The sequence below is a fragment of the Pagrus major genome, chromosome 24, assembly GCF_040436345.1.
Source record: "Pagrus major chromosome 24, Pma_NU_1.0".
In the NCBI taxonomy this organism is placed as follows: Eukaryota; Metazoa; Chordata; class Actinopteri; order Spariformes; family Sparidae; genus Pagrus; species Pagrus major.
This window is the reverse complement of record NC_133238.1, coordinates 11,363,386-11,377,345: the sequence shown is the minus strand read 5'-3', so window position 1 is coordinate 11,377,345 and position 13,960 is coordinate 11,363,386. Positions and strand designations below refer to the sequence as shown.

General features: G+C 41.3%; 1 protein-coding gene across 1 annotated transcript; it reads right to left on the bottom strand.

Annotated features, from left to right (window-relative positions):
• Nucleotides 1-2,352: 2,352 nt before the first annotated feature.
• Nucleotides 2,353-12,287, bottom strand: txndc16 (thioredoxin domain containing 16). The gene is made up of 20 exons (XM_073462764.1): nt 12,200-12,287; nt 11,796-11,978; nt 10,897-10,979; nt 10,702-10,775; nt 10,456-10,530; nt 10,244-10,365; nt 9,957-10,047; nt 9,689-9,857; nt 9,159-9,328; nt 8,853-8,913; nt 8,612-8,759; nt 8,335-8,481; nt 8,169-8,228; nt 7,656-7,851; nt 6,810-6,946; nt 5,467-5,551; nt 5,077-5,218; nt 4,099-4,286; nt 3,802-3,992; nt 2,353-2,657 (listed from the first exon to the last, which is right to left on the bottom strand). Exons 2-20 carry the CDS (start codon nt 11,953-11,955, stop codon nt 2,410-2,412), a joined length of 2,547 nt encoding a protein of 848 aa, XP_073318865.1. The 5' UTR covers nt 11,956-11,978; nt 12,200-12,287; the 3' UTR covers nt 2,353-2,409.
• Between the last annotated feature and the right edge of the window lie 1,673 nt (nt 12,288-13,960).

The window sequence follows — 13,960 nt, the reverse complement described above, 5'->3', positions numbered from 1 at the left end:
AGCCGAAGTCAAAGATGAGAGACAGATGAGAGACGAGAGGAGTTGATCAAAAATGTTGATGCGCCCCGAAAAGATGCTACAATTGAATATCCGTCAGAGATCATGCATAGCGGACGGCGCTTTGTGTAATAAAGCTTTAAATACAACAATATTATTATCAAATGTATATTAAGGGATAGAAATTTGGTTTATTACAAGTTTTCATATGCTAGATTTATATCAATGCACGTAAATGCGGGAGATGTCAGAACCTTTAATTTCTTCAACTCGAGACATTTAGTAAGTTTTCTGGGTAGCTTGTGCTGCCATTTGGTGCCATAAGCAGATTGTGAAATTGGCCTGCGCAGGTTTAAGTTGTCATCATGAATCAAACTGTCTGCAGCTACACAGATTACTGTCTCAGTTATCTGGCTAACTGGGCAGCCACACATCATCTCATTGCATTTCATTCTCACCTCAGATCCTCTGGCAGGAGTCAGTTAGCTGCCAACAGCAGGAGAGCTCGCTGTTAAAAGCCAGTGGCAGCATTTATTTATCATTTGTCCAAGCCAACAGTGGCTCTGCCATATATTACATGGCTGACACATGAATCAAGATCAGATAAGCTCTTTAAGTCCAGAACTCTGAAAAAATGTTATTTTATTTTAATGTTTTTTTCCAGACAGGCAGCACCTCAGGATTTAATCCTTTTCTAATCGCTGGAAAACCCAAACATCACTATCCGGTGAAAGCCAGATGCCTGTGATGTGTAATCACACACTGACTGACTCGGTCTTGGCTTGCTTGGTGTTTTTCTGCTTTGCTCACTACAGCTGTGACACTGATCGACCTGAGCAGGGCACAGTAAACTGAAGACTGACTTCATGATGGAGAAATCCACTCCAAGACATGAATCATATGCTATAATGGCTTTCTGGCTGCAAGTATTTCTTAAAGTAATCAATCAATAAAAACCCCACTAATGCTTACTATTATGTTGTTACACATCACATTGGCAGTATAATGTAATACTGATGGCACTGGTGGCAGTGATCAACATACATCCAAAGTGCCAGATGGGGCCAGATGTTCCTTTAAAGGGGACAGTGAAATTAACTTTGAGAGTTAAGAAAGTGCCAATCAAAAAGAACAAAAGTGAGAAGAGTGTTTTAAGCCCTGCAGGCCCCGTCCCTGTAACTGTGTCCATGTAGACAGCAACAAAAACACAACAGCTTCAGGGGTGCAATACCACTTGTGACCACACAGACCAGCTAACATTTACCAGTTCTTACAAGCAACGGGGGCGCTGTTTCACGATTTTGAGAAAACTCGATCATCTACACTATTCATACACACTATGACAGTGATTTAGGGCCAATATTCAAGTCCCAGTTACACAATTTAAGATTTTTTTTTTAATTTGATGAATTTAAAAAACATTCATCAATTCAAGGGATATTATGTTTAAATGAGACTTTTCAAAATGGTCCCATTGCTTGACCTTTAATAACATAGTGTACCTCAAAATACTGAAGAATATACATTGAATTTTATCTACTCAAGTGTTTTATGTTCTCTGTATTTTGCCCATTATGTCTTATATAATAACCCAATTCCAATTAACTCTCTAAATATGTATTTATTTTGAGGTATTTTCTGTTGTTGTGATAAACCAAGCCCTTACAGCATTAACTAATCCATTTACAATACAAAGGGTAAGACCTTGGATCATATTCACAGTACGTCAGCGCAATTACAACAAAGAAAAAAGTGAGCAAGTGAAGAAAAATTGAAGCAAAAGATTCACATATGGACTCGAAGGAAAATCCGCTGTAAACCACAATCCAAGAACCTTTCAGGCTCGTCACGGTTTAGGACGGATGTTCCCTTTTAACTGAGACACTAATTGATTCAAACAACTCTTGGTCCCAGAAACCACCGTAATTAAAACAGACCAATCCGACTAACCTATGCCACTTCCTTTGATCTGCATCTCAGCTGCCGGGAAGAGTTACACAGCCATCCCATGATGCCACTGTCATTACGGGACACGAGGTGGACTGATGGGAAGAATAACATCAGAACAAATGCCAAGACATTTCCAGGACACAAGATACCCTTCACCAAAAGTCACTGCAATTTCCACACATGGTTTGATTTTATAAACGGGAAGAAAGAACAGTTAAACCATTATTATTTATAAGGCAGGGAGAAAAAATAACAGTGTAGCTGCTCTGATCATATGACTGATTAGGAAATTGTCAAGGCCGTGAAAAATCGTAAAATTAAGTAGGAAAGCATGAATAGCAAATATGCCTACAATAATATTACAAGCCAGTATGATATTAGTAAAAGAAACAACTGAAGCCCAGATAAAAATACAATCATGTTTAATCAAAAGCTAGTGTCACATCTCTCCCATCTGGTCCATTACAGTTCAGTGTGAGTCTTTGGGTTATTGTCAGGTGTGGGAGAGGTGGAGAAGGAATGTGTCATCTCTTTTACCCCCACGTGTTCCTCCACATTCACATCCTCCTCCTCCTCCTCCTCCTCGTCCTCCTCATCCTCCTCCTCGTCAGGAGTTTGTTGGTGGGCAGAGTCGGGTTCCTGCTCGTCCATGATTTTCAGGAAGTCATAGAAATCGACAGCTGGAGGCCAGTTATCATCACCCAACATCCCTGTAGAGATGGACCGAGACAGAGATCTATAATTACAACATGCAACGTGATACATCATTAAAGATGATACTCTAATGCAACAACAGCATTGAATAATGCCATGAAATAAGAGTCTTTAAAAAAAAACATATTAAGCAAATGAAACGCAAGTTCTGAAAAAATGAACTGCAGTCCATAAAGTCCAACTTGTCCAGTTGCAATTTTTAAAACTCAAAAGCTGTTAATGTTACGAGCTATAGCTATTTGACAAGGTGCATACTTTCTGTTCAAAAAAGGTGTTTTGGAAACTGCCTTGCAAGGAAACAGTCACAGGAAGCAAAACCTGGAAGCTTAAAGCCAAAGTTCATCTCTAAAGCCTGCAGGTCCATGGTTTCTCCGCGGAGAATGTATGGAATGTGCTGGACAGCAATCCTTTGCATCAGATAAACAAAAACAAGTCACAGCGAGACTGGTGTCACATCCTGGCCCACACCTATACAAACTGCAGGGTTCAAAAGGTCAAAGGTTAAAGCCTGAAGGTACCTTAACAATCATCACCTTCATTTAAAGACCCTTTTAAGTTCATTACACGTGTTGCTGCTGAACTCAAAGACTGTAGCCCTTAACTTCACATTCCTCAGACAAGAACAACACAAGTTGGATGCTGCAGGCTTGTCTGAGGGCCATGACAATTTCAAATTGGTGACATATTCCTTTAACGTCTATTCATCTTGAGAGCACAGTCCATTATTCTGTATGTGTCCAGCAAAAAATGTCATGGTATTTCCTTGTACTCTTCTTCTAGTGACATCTGAAATAATGTCTGTATCTGGATCTCTTATGTACTCAGCAGCCATTGTGCCAACAAAGTGTCGACCAGAGTCAGTGGAAAGGTAACTATAGAGTGTGTTGGAAAGTCATGACTGCAGGCAGTCAACTAATCACTGCAAGTAAGTAGGCAATCACTGAGGACAGGAGTGGGCTTTCTGCAGTTAAAAGCATCATTACTGTGACTCCTGCTGCTTCAGAGGACGACCTCTTCAATGAAAGGAGACCTGTAAACCCAAACTGCACGGTCACCTGCCGTGTCATATTACCATATTAAATTCTTTCCTAAATACTGTTTAACTTATCTCTTTGCCATCCAGCACTTCCTCCTCCTTACCTGCAGGTGACTCAGTGCCGTCCTCGACCCTCTGCAGCCACTGTAGGACAGAGGGGGCCGTTATGGGGGTGTTGGGGGAGTACTGATAGATTTCATCTCCAGAGGGTAGATGGGTGAGGACCAGAGCAGGGAGGGGGGGCATAGAGCCCAGGTATGACCCCAGGACGGACATACCAGCTGGAGTACGGCCACTGGAACACAGAACAACACAATATATCTATTAATATCATAAATAGAATATAAATGTAATATAATGCAAGAAGATAATAAAGAAAAGAGTGTTGAATTTGTATGTACAGGTGGATCCAGCAGGCCAGGTATCGCTCCATCCTCCCCCCTCCCGAGTCCACCACTCCTCTCATCTCCTCCACCAGCGCCTGGTTCTGCCTCCGCCCAATCTCGTCCTCCTCCTCTCCCACAAAGAGGAGCAGGAGGGCTTTACCCAGGGAGAGGAAGGACGGCAGGTTTTCCACCGTCAGCTCAGGCTGAGGATAAAACGGGGATAAAGAACAAAGATTTAAATAGTATCCGTGTGCGGCGATAGCTTGTTCTAAAACAGTAATATCACATAGGAAGGTTGAATAAACAAATAACTGTGGGTGGAAAGAAAAATCATATTTGATTTTTTAAAATATACATATAGAAGAAATTCTCCTTTTACTTGGATAGACCTGGATAGACTTGTGAAATCTTGCTGTATTCCAGTCCCGATAAAAATGAGGACAACAGCACCACCAAAAGGAAGATTCTGTTACTGTTTCAACACTAGTTTTTAGACTCTCAACCCTTGCTGATGCACTTCAACTGTTTAACTTCACAACCCTATAAACTAACTTGAAACAGCATAATAAACACTCAAAGGGAGAGCTGAACTTATCTTGTTGAGCGACGTCTGCATTAAAGATCTGTTTCCACATCAGCTCACTGTATTTGTTTAAATGAGCAAATGTAAACTCAGGCGTGACGCATGACTCCGACCCTGGATGTATTGAGGAAACCACTGCTGAACTCTGTGAACCCACATATGGCGCTCGTTATCTGTGACATACTGTGAACCGAACATCCAGGAAGTTACGTCCACATCATTTATTTATGGTTATTTCATTTCACGAGATTTAGATAAAGATTGGCTCACAGTGTGGGCTGGGAGACGTCGGCATTTAGATTTTTGGCTGTATTCACTTAGTTAAGCTTAAAAGCATCTTTGTTTTTCTTCAGTCTCTCTCGGTGTAGACATGACTTTATGAGACACTATGAACACATAGTTTGTTTTACCAGTGGATGCAGCAGTGCAGAGTTAATGTGTGAGAGCAGCTCTTCAGCAGAAGTGGACACAGACAGTGAGGAGGGCTGAGTGTGTGTCCTCCAAGATGGAAACACAAACACAGCAGGGAGATCCACTGTGTGCTCTGCCGCCCTGCACAGCAAACACACAACTTAAATCAATATTTAAAACATGACAAATGTGAATTCTTGGCCTCAAAAACACTGTCAATCAATCTCATACCGCTGAAAAGGACTGTGGATAATTTTGTCTTTTGTCAAATTCAAAACAAAGATCTCAAAGAACTCAAGTGAATAGTAAATTACAACTTCACACAAGTGAAGCACTCAAAGGTGATTGTCAGGGACGCAACCTTGAAACAGGAATGACGAGACCGTTACCATTTCTGTGCCTGCCCATCTGTCAGCAGTCCAGTCAACACCTCTCCTCTCAATGACTTTGCTGCCTCGGTAAACAGTGATACGCCTGGCAAGACAGAGACACATCACTAATACATCATCGTATGATGTCAGGGACAGTGGACAGGTCTGTGGTTCTCAAAGAGAGTAGGTTGTAGAGCGACCTGGTCTGTCTTGTGTTATCAGTTTCATTTTCTCATCTTTTAAGTTGGTTTGTTGTGGTTTGTGTCTATCTAAAGCCTGATATATCTTATTCATCTGTGCCATAGAGCTCCATTGTTGGAGCGTCAGTCAGTGACACTGTTTTTGTTTTGACTCAGCCCCCACGTACACCGTGCTACTGCAAGAAATACTCAATAAAGCTGAGTTCTTTAGCACTGTGTGAAAAACACAGCTCCATCAATCATCTGAACAGAGTCAGTCTGTTGACACAGCGGGGAGGCCAACACACAGAGAGGAAAAACCTGGTTCATCTTTTGCCAGAGCACATCAACAAACACACATTCTTGGTAGCGTACTTCAGAAACTACCTCTGCATTTCCACTGTTTACCTCCCGATCATACAGAATTGATAAGTATTCGAAATTGTTGTGTGGTGTTTTGGTGTCTGGGAAACTCATATTTCTGTCACTCTGTCACTGAACTTCCTGAATCCTGGAAGTTCAGGAAGTGCCGACAGGCAGACTAACACACCCCTTAGTTTTTCCTCTTCCCATGGGATTTGGTCAGCAGTTGGAAAAATATACAACAATAACACTTTAAGCAAAGTTTCAGGGATACAACTTATCTGGACTAACTGAGACACAATTGCTGGATCTATTAAAAAGTGAAAAAGTCCAATAAGCCAGGGTGACGTGCCTGAATGTGTATTTATCTCTTTATTTCTGTTAACTTGTTTTTTTTCCTTTTGTTTTAGTCTCTTGTATGTTTACAATTTGAGTACTGTCGTTTTCTTTGTTGCTGTTTATAATTTCTAATAATATTTGTATTAACTATGTTCAAAAAGTTCAAAATCTGTATATATATATTGTGATTTTTTACACCAAACAATATTGCTTTCACTAAAAAAAAAAAAAGAAGAAGTCCTGGTTTTGGCTTCAGCTATTGAGGCATCTCCACTTAACATAACATTTCACTAACAGACACTCTCGACCCCTGGATCTCTATCAAGAGTCTTTTGAAACACTCTTGAAGAAGGTCCAGAGGGAACGAAACGTTAGGTTTGGTGATGCTGATCTTCTTTCAAAAGCTATTTGAGGCATCTCCACCAACTGGAGAATTTTACAAAAGAATCATTAAACATAAAGTGCACTACAGCCTCCTACCTGTGTGTGCTTGTGTCTTGAACAGCCCCAGCACTCTGTCAGGCTTATAGCCAGCTAGCTCAGTGTGAGGCACATCCTGAATGAATGATGTCACTTCCTCTTGGGTGGACAGTAGCACAGGAGAAGCTTGGTGGCTCCTGGTTAAAGAAAAGAAAAAATAAGCATTTATAAACAAAACTTTAAAGGCAAAAGAGGCAAGAGAGCCTCATGAGTACAGAGGACCTGGCAGAGGTTAAAGGTACAGAAATGAAGGTATTCCAGGAGAACAGCCACAACATTATGGCCTGATTGGCCTGATTTGTCTCTGCTCTGAGGAGACGCTCCTCAGTCAAGACATGATGACAGAAAAGCACGGCTTGAGCCTCCAGGCCATCACAGGACAAAAAAGCTTTTATAGAAAACATGACTGCACATCTATATAAGCAATGACTCAAAGATTCAGACATAAAATGTATTTATAAAAGCTCCCCGACATGGATTTATTATGTCCTGCTGTTCAGATGACCAAGCTCATATACAAGTGTGTTTCCTGTGTGTGTTTATTTGTAGCTGTGCAGATAAAAACTGATTTATTTAAGGCCACAGTGAGGTTTAATAGATAAAAGACGCTCACCAGTAATCTAAACACTATAATCTGATTGTTCTCATCTGTCCAATAATCTAAATTTCACTACATCTCTCTGATACAATCTTTGCATTTTGTTAAATCTTTAATCTGTAAAACACTGCCTTTGCCTAGTACTCTCCGTGATGACTGAACTCAACTGGAAGTGTAAAACGCACCTGATGATGAAATATGATATCGAAGTCATATTCGTGTCTGTGGATTCTTAGAAACATTCTCACATCATGATGAAGCGATGTAGTGCCTCAGTACCCAGCATGCCTCTGTAGTGCTGGGCCGTCTCCTGGGGGCGGAGCAGCAAGATGCTGGGGAAGGAAGTGATCGGCTGAAAGGGGATCGGGAGGGAGCCGCCGGGCTGAGCTGCACAGAGGTCAGTCCACTCTCCACAGTCAACAGCGCTCATCTGGACTGAGGAATCTGAAGGAATTATCAATCAGGCAAACATTGACTTGACTGACTTACATAAGGAACTATTAAAATAAATACATTATTACAATGAATCACTGCGTAAAGACAAAGAAATATCTTCCTAGATCAGAGTTGCAAATTCCTGGTTTTCATGAACGCACCTTAAGGCAGAGGTTTTTAAACAGTGAGAGTGGAGTGATGTGAAGCAAAGGTACTGTGTGAGGTGAATGGGACGGTTACATGTTCTGAGCTGCAGCTGTGATAAACTGCTCATGGTCGTAATTAAGGTACTTCAAAACCCCCATTATAAGGGCTCTGCAGTTTACCTGCAAGTCTCTCTGCAACTTCAATGAAAGAGTTGAGGAGCACCATGGAAACGGCATCCCCTGGTGGTGAAAACAGAAACTACAATTAATTTCATTACACATTTATTTGAATTCATACACATTTGCTTCCCCTCCTTCTTCGGACAGTAGGGAGAGTGTGTCTTACATCTGAGGTAGAAGAGCGCCACTGTCAGGCTGCTTTGAGCTACCGCTGCGTGGAAGTTGTCAGAGGTTAGTTGGGTAATTGAGTCCATGTCCGTCACGTCGCCTCGGTTTTCGTAGACAGATGCTGCAACTTCATCGTCCAGCTTGCCTAGATGGAGATACACATTAGATACAGTAAATACACACACACACACACACACACACACACGTGTCCTCCCTCCTTTGCTGCTGTTTGATTCCTCTCTTTCATTCTCTTCATTTTAAAATCAGACATTCACCAAAACGTGAATCATCCTCCTCATCATCCACCACGCCCATGTCCTCCTCTTCCTCTTCATCATCCTCCTCCTCCTCTTTCTCTTGGTTTGCGACGAGGTCCATCACCTCATCGAGGTCGTGTAAGGTCAAATACTCCACCTCTGAACTCTCCAAGCACACAAACACACACACAATAAAGTAAAACAAACAGGTATGAACAACGCTTAGTTTGGTATGTTTGTATGTAAGTGACCATCATACCTTTTCATTCAGCCTGTAAGCAGCATTGTATTCATCTGGGGTTTTCACTGCGGGACTCTGCCTGATAACAGACACACACACACAAACAGACGGATATGAGACGGCTATAAAAGATGATTTTGCCTGTTACTGGAAAAAATATATAAAGAATACAATCTGGTTACGTAAATACAGGAAAAGAAAAAAGAATATTTGCAAAACATAACAAAATCAAAAGCGATAACAAGATTAAAATCTATGTGGAGTTACAGAAAAATTAATCAACGTTGGTCATTTCAAAACAAAGCCTAAAGCGATGATGTGTACCTGTGTACGAGCACCAGCAGGGCGAGGCCACGGAGCCTCCAGGCCAGAGTGGTGGCTGTGTCCCGGTCCAGGTGCCCGGTTGCGGGACGAGAGAAGAGGAAGACCTGGGGGGTCTGCTGGTAGGGGAACTGGGGGGGCTGGACCGAGGAGGGGTCGTCGTAAACTTCAGACTGGCAGCGGAGAAACACACAATGTACAATTAATGTTTTTTATTTACTTTGGCCCTTAAGATATTTTGTTTTTGCTACAAAATCAGACTAAAAATGTTTATTTGGGAGAACTTCGTATAAAGATGAAAATGATAGCCTACTGCCACTTAAGAAAAATTTAGTTAGGAAGTTTTGGACTTAAAAGGCATTAAAAAAAACAGACTTCATCAATTAATGGATCGAGTTAGAACAAAGAACAATCAAAAGTATCAAAAGTAGAACAAATCATGTTGATTAATGATTAATAGACTAACTGTTTTCAGCTCTAGACTTTAGTTGCTGAAGTGTGTACCAGTGTATCTTCATCTATGTGATACTGACCACTAGTGGAGCCTCCATGAGCTGCAGGAAGGAGTGGAGGCTGAGGGTGGACAGGGGTTTCCTCATGAGTGTCAAAGGGCAGCGCTCAGAGGGCATCGGGGTCGTGAACCCACTATGATCTCTACAGTGGAGGAACCACACTCGAGACGAGTGAGTAAACTCATTGACACTGAAACAAAGACAGACAGAGACGCACAGTAAATACAACTTTTCTTGTCGAAAATACTTCTCTCCACAGGCAAGACAGCTTTTTCCTCAAAGAACCTACCCTAAGTGCTTTAAGACTGGGCCTCCAGTTATGAGGATGAACTGGTATTTGGTTCCGTACACGTACGCTGTCTCCATTATCGATCTGTGCTCTTAAGCAAGACAATCAGCAGAAACAACACAATTAATCTGATTAGTCATTCAGAGTCACCGCCTTACACAGTACAATCTATGAGTCATTAATCAGTCCTTAAATACATTAGCCAGATCATTTCTAGCACTGACCCCACACACAACTACTTTCACTCTTGGTTGCCTCTGTATATCCACAGTCTTTCCTTTCGTTACCTTGTGTTCCCAGACTGCTGACGTAACCCAGCACAATATCCTTCTTCCCTCTGGCTGCCTTCTCCATGGCTAGGAGGTCGGAGTCTGTGTGGACGTACTTGACCTCTTCACGCAGAATGGCACTGGAGGGTAAAGACAGAGAGAAAGATGCTGATTTTGACTGTCAAGTATTATAAGTAATATATCATTTTGAGGGAATGTTGTTTACTTACAACAAGACTTCAGAGACTATGGAGTTGACGTCAAACACGGTGTCCAGATCAAACCCCAAGAACTCTTTACCACCCCTGAGGGAGATTAAAGACAATGCCAATATACATACATGTCTTCCATGTCTGTTGTGATAAATTCCTGACTTTAATTTCAGTCTGCCTTTGTCAGAGTGATATTCTATATAGTTGTTGTTGTTGTATTTATTGCCTAACCACCAGTGACATCTTCACGTCAACACAACGTACCTGAACAGAAAAGCTGTGTGCAGCACCCTCTCCTCTGTGCAGTACGTGTGAACCAGCTCTTTATTACAGTTGACCTGAACAGAAAGAACACAAAATGTATTGAACTACCACCTCTCTAACCGTTCACTTCAACTTATCAAAACTTTGAGCTTTAATGTCAACTTTAATTAAAGACGGAGCACATGACACTGTTACCTTGCCAACCAGCACCCCATAATCCTGCAGTGCGTCAGCAGACTTTTCCAACTCCACCAGGAAGAGAGAGATGGTTGGAGACACTGGATACAAAGGGAAATAATGTTACACCCGACTAGCAGGTTAAAAGGCTTAAAATACAATATGAATTTGGCTCTTTGTGGTGGTTTTGCATCTCGTTGCAGACCTTTAGTGTCTCTCTGCAGTAGTTTTGGATCTCTTTGTGATCATTTTAAATCTCATTGTGGTGGGTTTACGTGTTTTTGTAGTTGATTTGCATCTTTCTGTAGTTGTTAAGCAGCTTTTTCTGATCATTTTGTGTCTCTTTTCCGTTGCTTTGCATCTCTTTCAGGTTGTTTACATCTCTTTGTGGTCATTTTGTGTCTTTCAGTCATTGTTTTGCATCCTTTCCTGGTCGTGTTTTGTCTCTTTGTTGTTATTTTAAATCTCTTTGTGGTCATTCTGTGTCTTCTTGTAGCTATTTTGCATCTCTTTGTGGGCATGTTGCATCTCTGTGGTTGCTTTGTGCATCTCTGTTGCCTTTTTTGTCTCTTTGTTGTAATTCTGCATCTTTTTTGGTCATTGCACATCTCTTTGCAGTCGTTTAGTGTCTCTTCAAGGTTGTTTTGAGCATCTCTGTGGCCTTTTTTGTCTCTTGGTCATTGCAGGTCTCTTTGCTGTTTGTCTTGTGTCTCTTTGTAGTTGCATAATCTGGTTATATCAAGTTATATATACAGTATATACTGCCTTTTTATGTACCTAAAGAATATTTTCGGAGCTGCAAATGTAAATTACTACACAGTTATAGTCACAAATGTATTGCATTACCTATTAATGTATTAGAAAATGTGTGAAAAAAGCTTGCTTGGTTTCCTTTTACTACAGAATGGGCAGCATACCTTGATGCTCGAAATAGATGAACATCATCTTCCCAGAATGCAGTTTCTCATAGAAGTCTGCAGCTGTGTATTCAATCAGGTCTGACGTGTTGGCTTTTTCTGTGCATCCTCCTGACCTCATCCACAGCAGGAAGACTGCAATGCACAGCCACCACATCATGGAGGAACAGGCTCTGCTCTGCTCTCTGTGGGGGGGGAATGTGTTGTAATGAAGTAGACAAACATGATGAAAAGGATACTTTCTGAATGACAGGATGGGTTACAATATGTTCACTATTATTTCATATGACCTACACTATTTTATTTATAAATGGTTCATGGCAAAATGCAACTGAATATGGACACATGAGCTGTGAGAGAGAAAAAAGAAAGCAGTGATAACAAAGATGCTAGCAGAGTGTTACCTGAGGCAGTGGGGTTAAACTTCAACTTTTGTCTTTCCAGGTGGAACAAACGTTACAAACCACAGTTAACCCCGTGGCAGAAGGACATAAAGACATTATGATGCGAATAATAAGCAGCAGCCTGTCCTTCAAGTGTAAAAAGTCCAGAAAAAAGTCCAAAAATGGCGCTTTCTCCTAACTTAGGAATGTAGTTAATGCTAGCTAGCTCATTAGCTAGGCTAGCTAGCTGGATCACAGATGCACTGAGGGATGTTCGACCATGGCTTCAAACAGCTAGCTCACGCTAACACCTGCACATTTACAGATACATGTCGGAACATTTCCGAGGGAGAGGTCGCTAATGTTTGATCAAAGCAAGTCAGCAAGAATATATTTCAGCAAGCTGCAGAGTGACATTTGAAAATTGTGTCATTAAAACTGACGCTCCATCTTTAAAGCTGCTGTAGTTATTATAGTACTTCCTGTTATCCCTTCAAAATAAAATCATTATTGATCGCTTGGCTATGTTTTGCGTAGTCAGTATAATGAAGACGAAAATGATATTATAAGAGTGTGATGAGAACCCAGCTGTATAAAATTTAAGCCAGGTACATGTTCTCAAATCTAATAGAAGACCATTCATGTCCATGAACCTTTACATTTGATTGATTACAAGATGTTAACAACATTAATATATATACATCATGTTTCTGCTAAGAGCCCTTTTAAGTACCTTTATTTTGAAAGGCATAGTTATTTTTGTTAAAAAATAGATTTTAATGCCTCTGTAGCAACTTTAATGTGGTTGCTTATGAAATGAAGAACACCACTCAGACCAGGAATCAGGATCTGCACATTTATTTCCTACAGGAGTAGCGAGGGACACAGTCAACACACACACACACACACACACAGGCTGTCAGGTGGTCACACTTGTTCAATATAACGCTGGTAATATAGAGATGTGGACATTGGGTGATACAATAAAAGGACATTGTGGCAGAGAATATTACGAACAGGTTTTGAGAATGTTCACCAAAATAAAAAAATAGAAATAAAATAAAATTATAATATGTGCAACATAATGACACAGCTACACTGCTACACACTGTCATTTATCTATCTAGGCAGAAATTGACTTTAATGGAACCAATGTAGAATAATTAATGTTGTTTTTCTGTCAATTCTGACTAAAATGTATAAGAGGGTAAGGGTTATGTTAATCCATCTTCCATATACATTAACATAAAATAGTTGAATTGACTTTCTATGGGTGAAATGAAAGCTTACTAGTCCATGAATACTTTTATTTTGAAGGCAACAAAACGTTTACGTAAATGCTGGTTGTTGCTTAGTAACTTGACGTAAACGTCTGCAAAATGTTGTTTTGATGCCTCGTTCCCTGCGAGAGACGCCCACGTGCATCTTTGCGCCAATAAAATCGGGGAACAGCTTTGACTTGAACAAGTGACCAATCACAGGCTCACAGAGGGCGGGCACTGCCACAGCTGACATCATCATAAACCAATGGAGCGGGAGAGCTGTGGAGGCTGGGCGGCGGGTTCGACCAATGAGGCGGCGCAGTCAGGAAGTGGGCGTGAGGACGTCTTTCGCTTGGGAGATTTGGCTCGGAAACTGGCTAGAATCCGTGGCTCTGGAGTCAGCTGTTTCGCATGAAAATGAGCCTGCTGTTGAGCCAAGATGGCGGCCAACGCGAAGCCAGTTGCCATTTTATTTGAGAACAAGGGGGGCGGGTCTAGAGCTGCATCACAGCTGATCTGG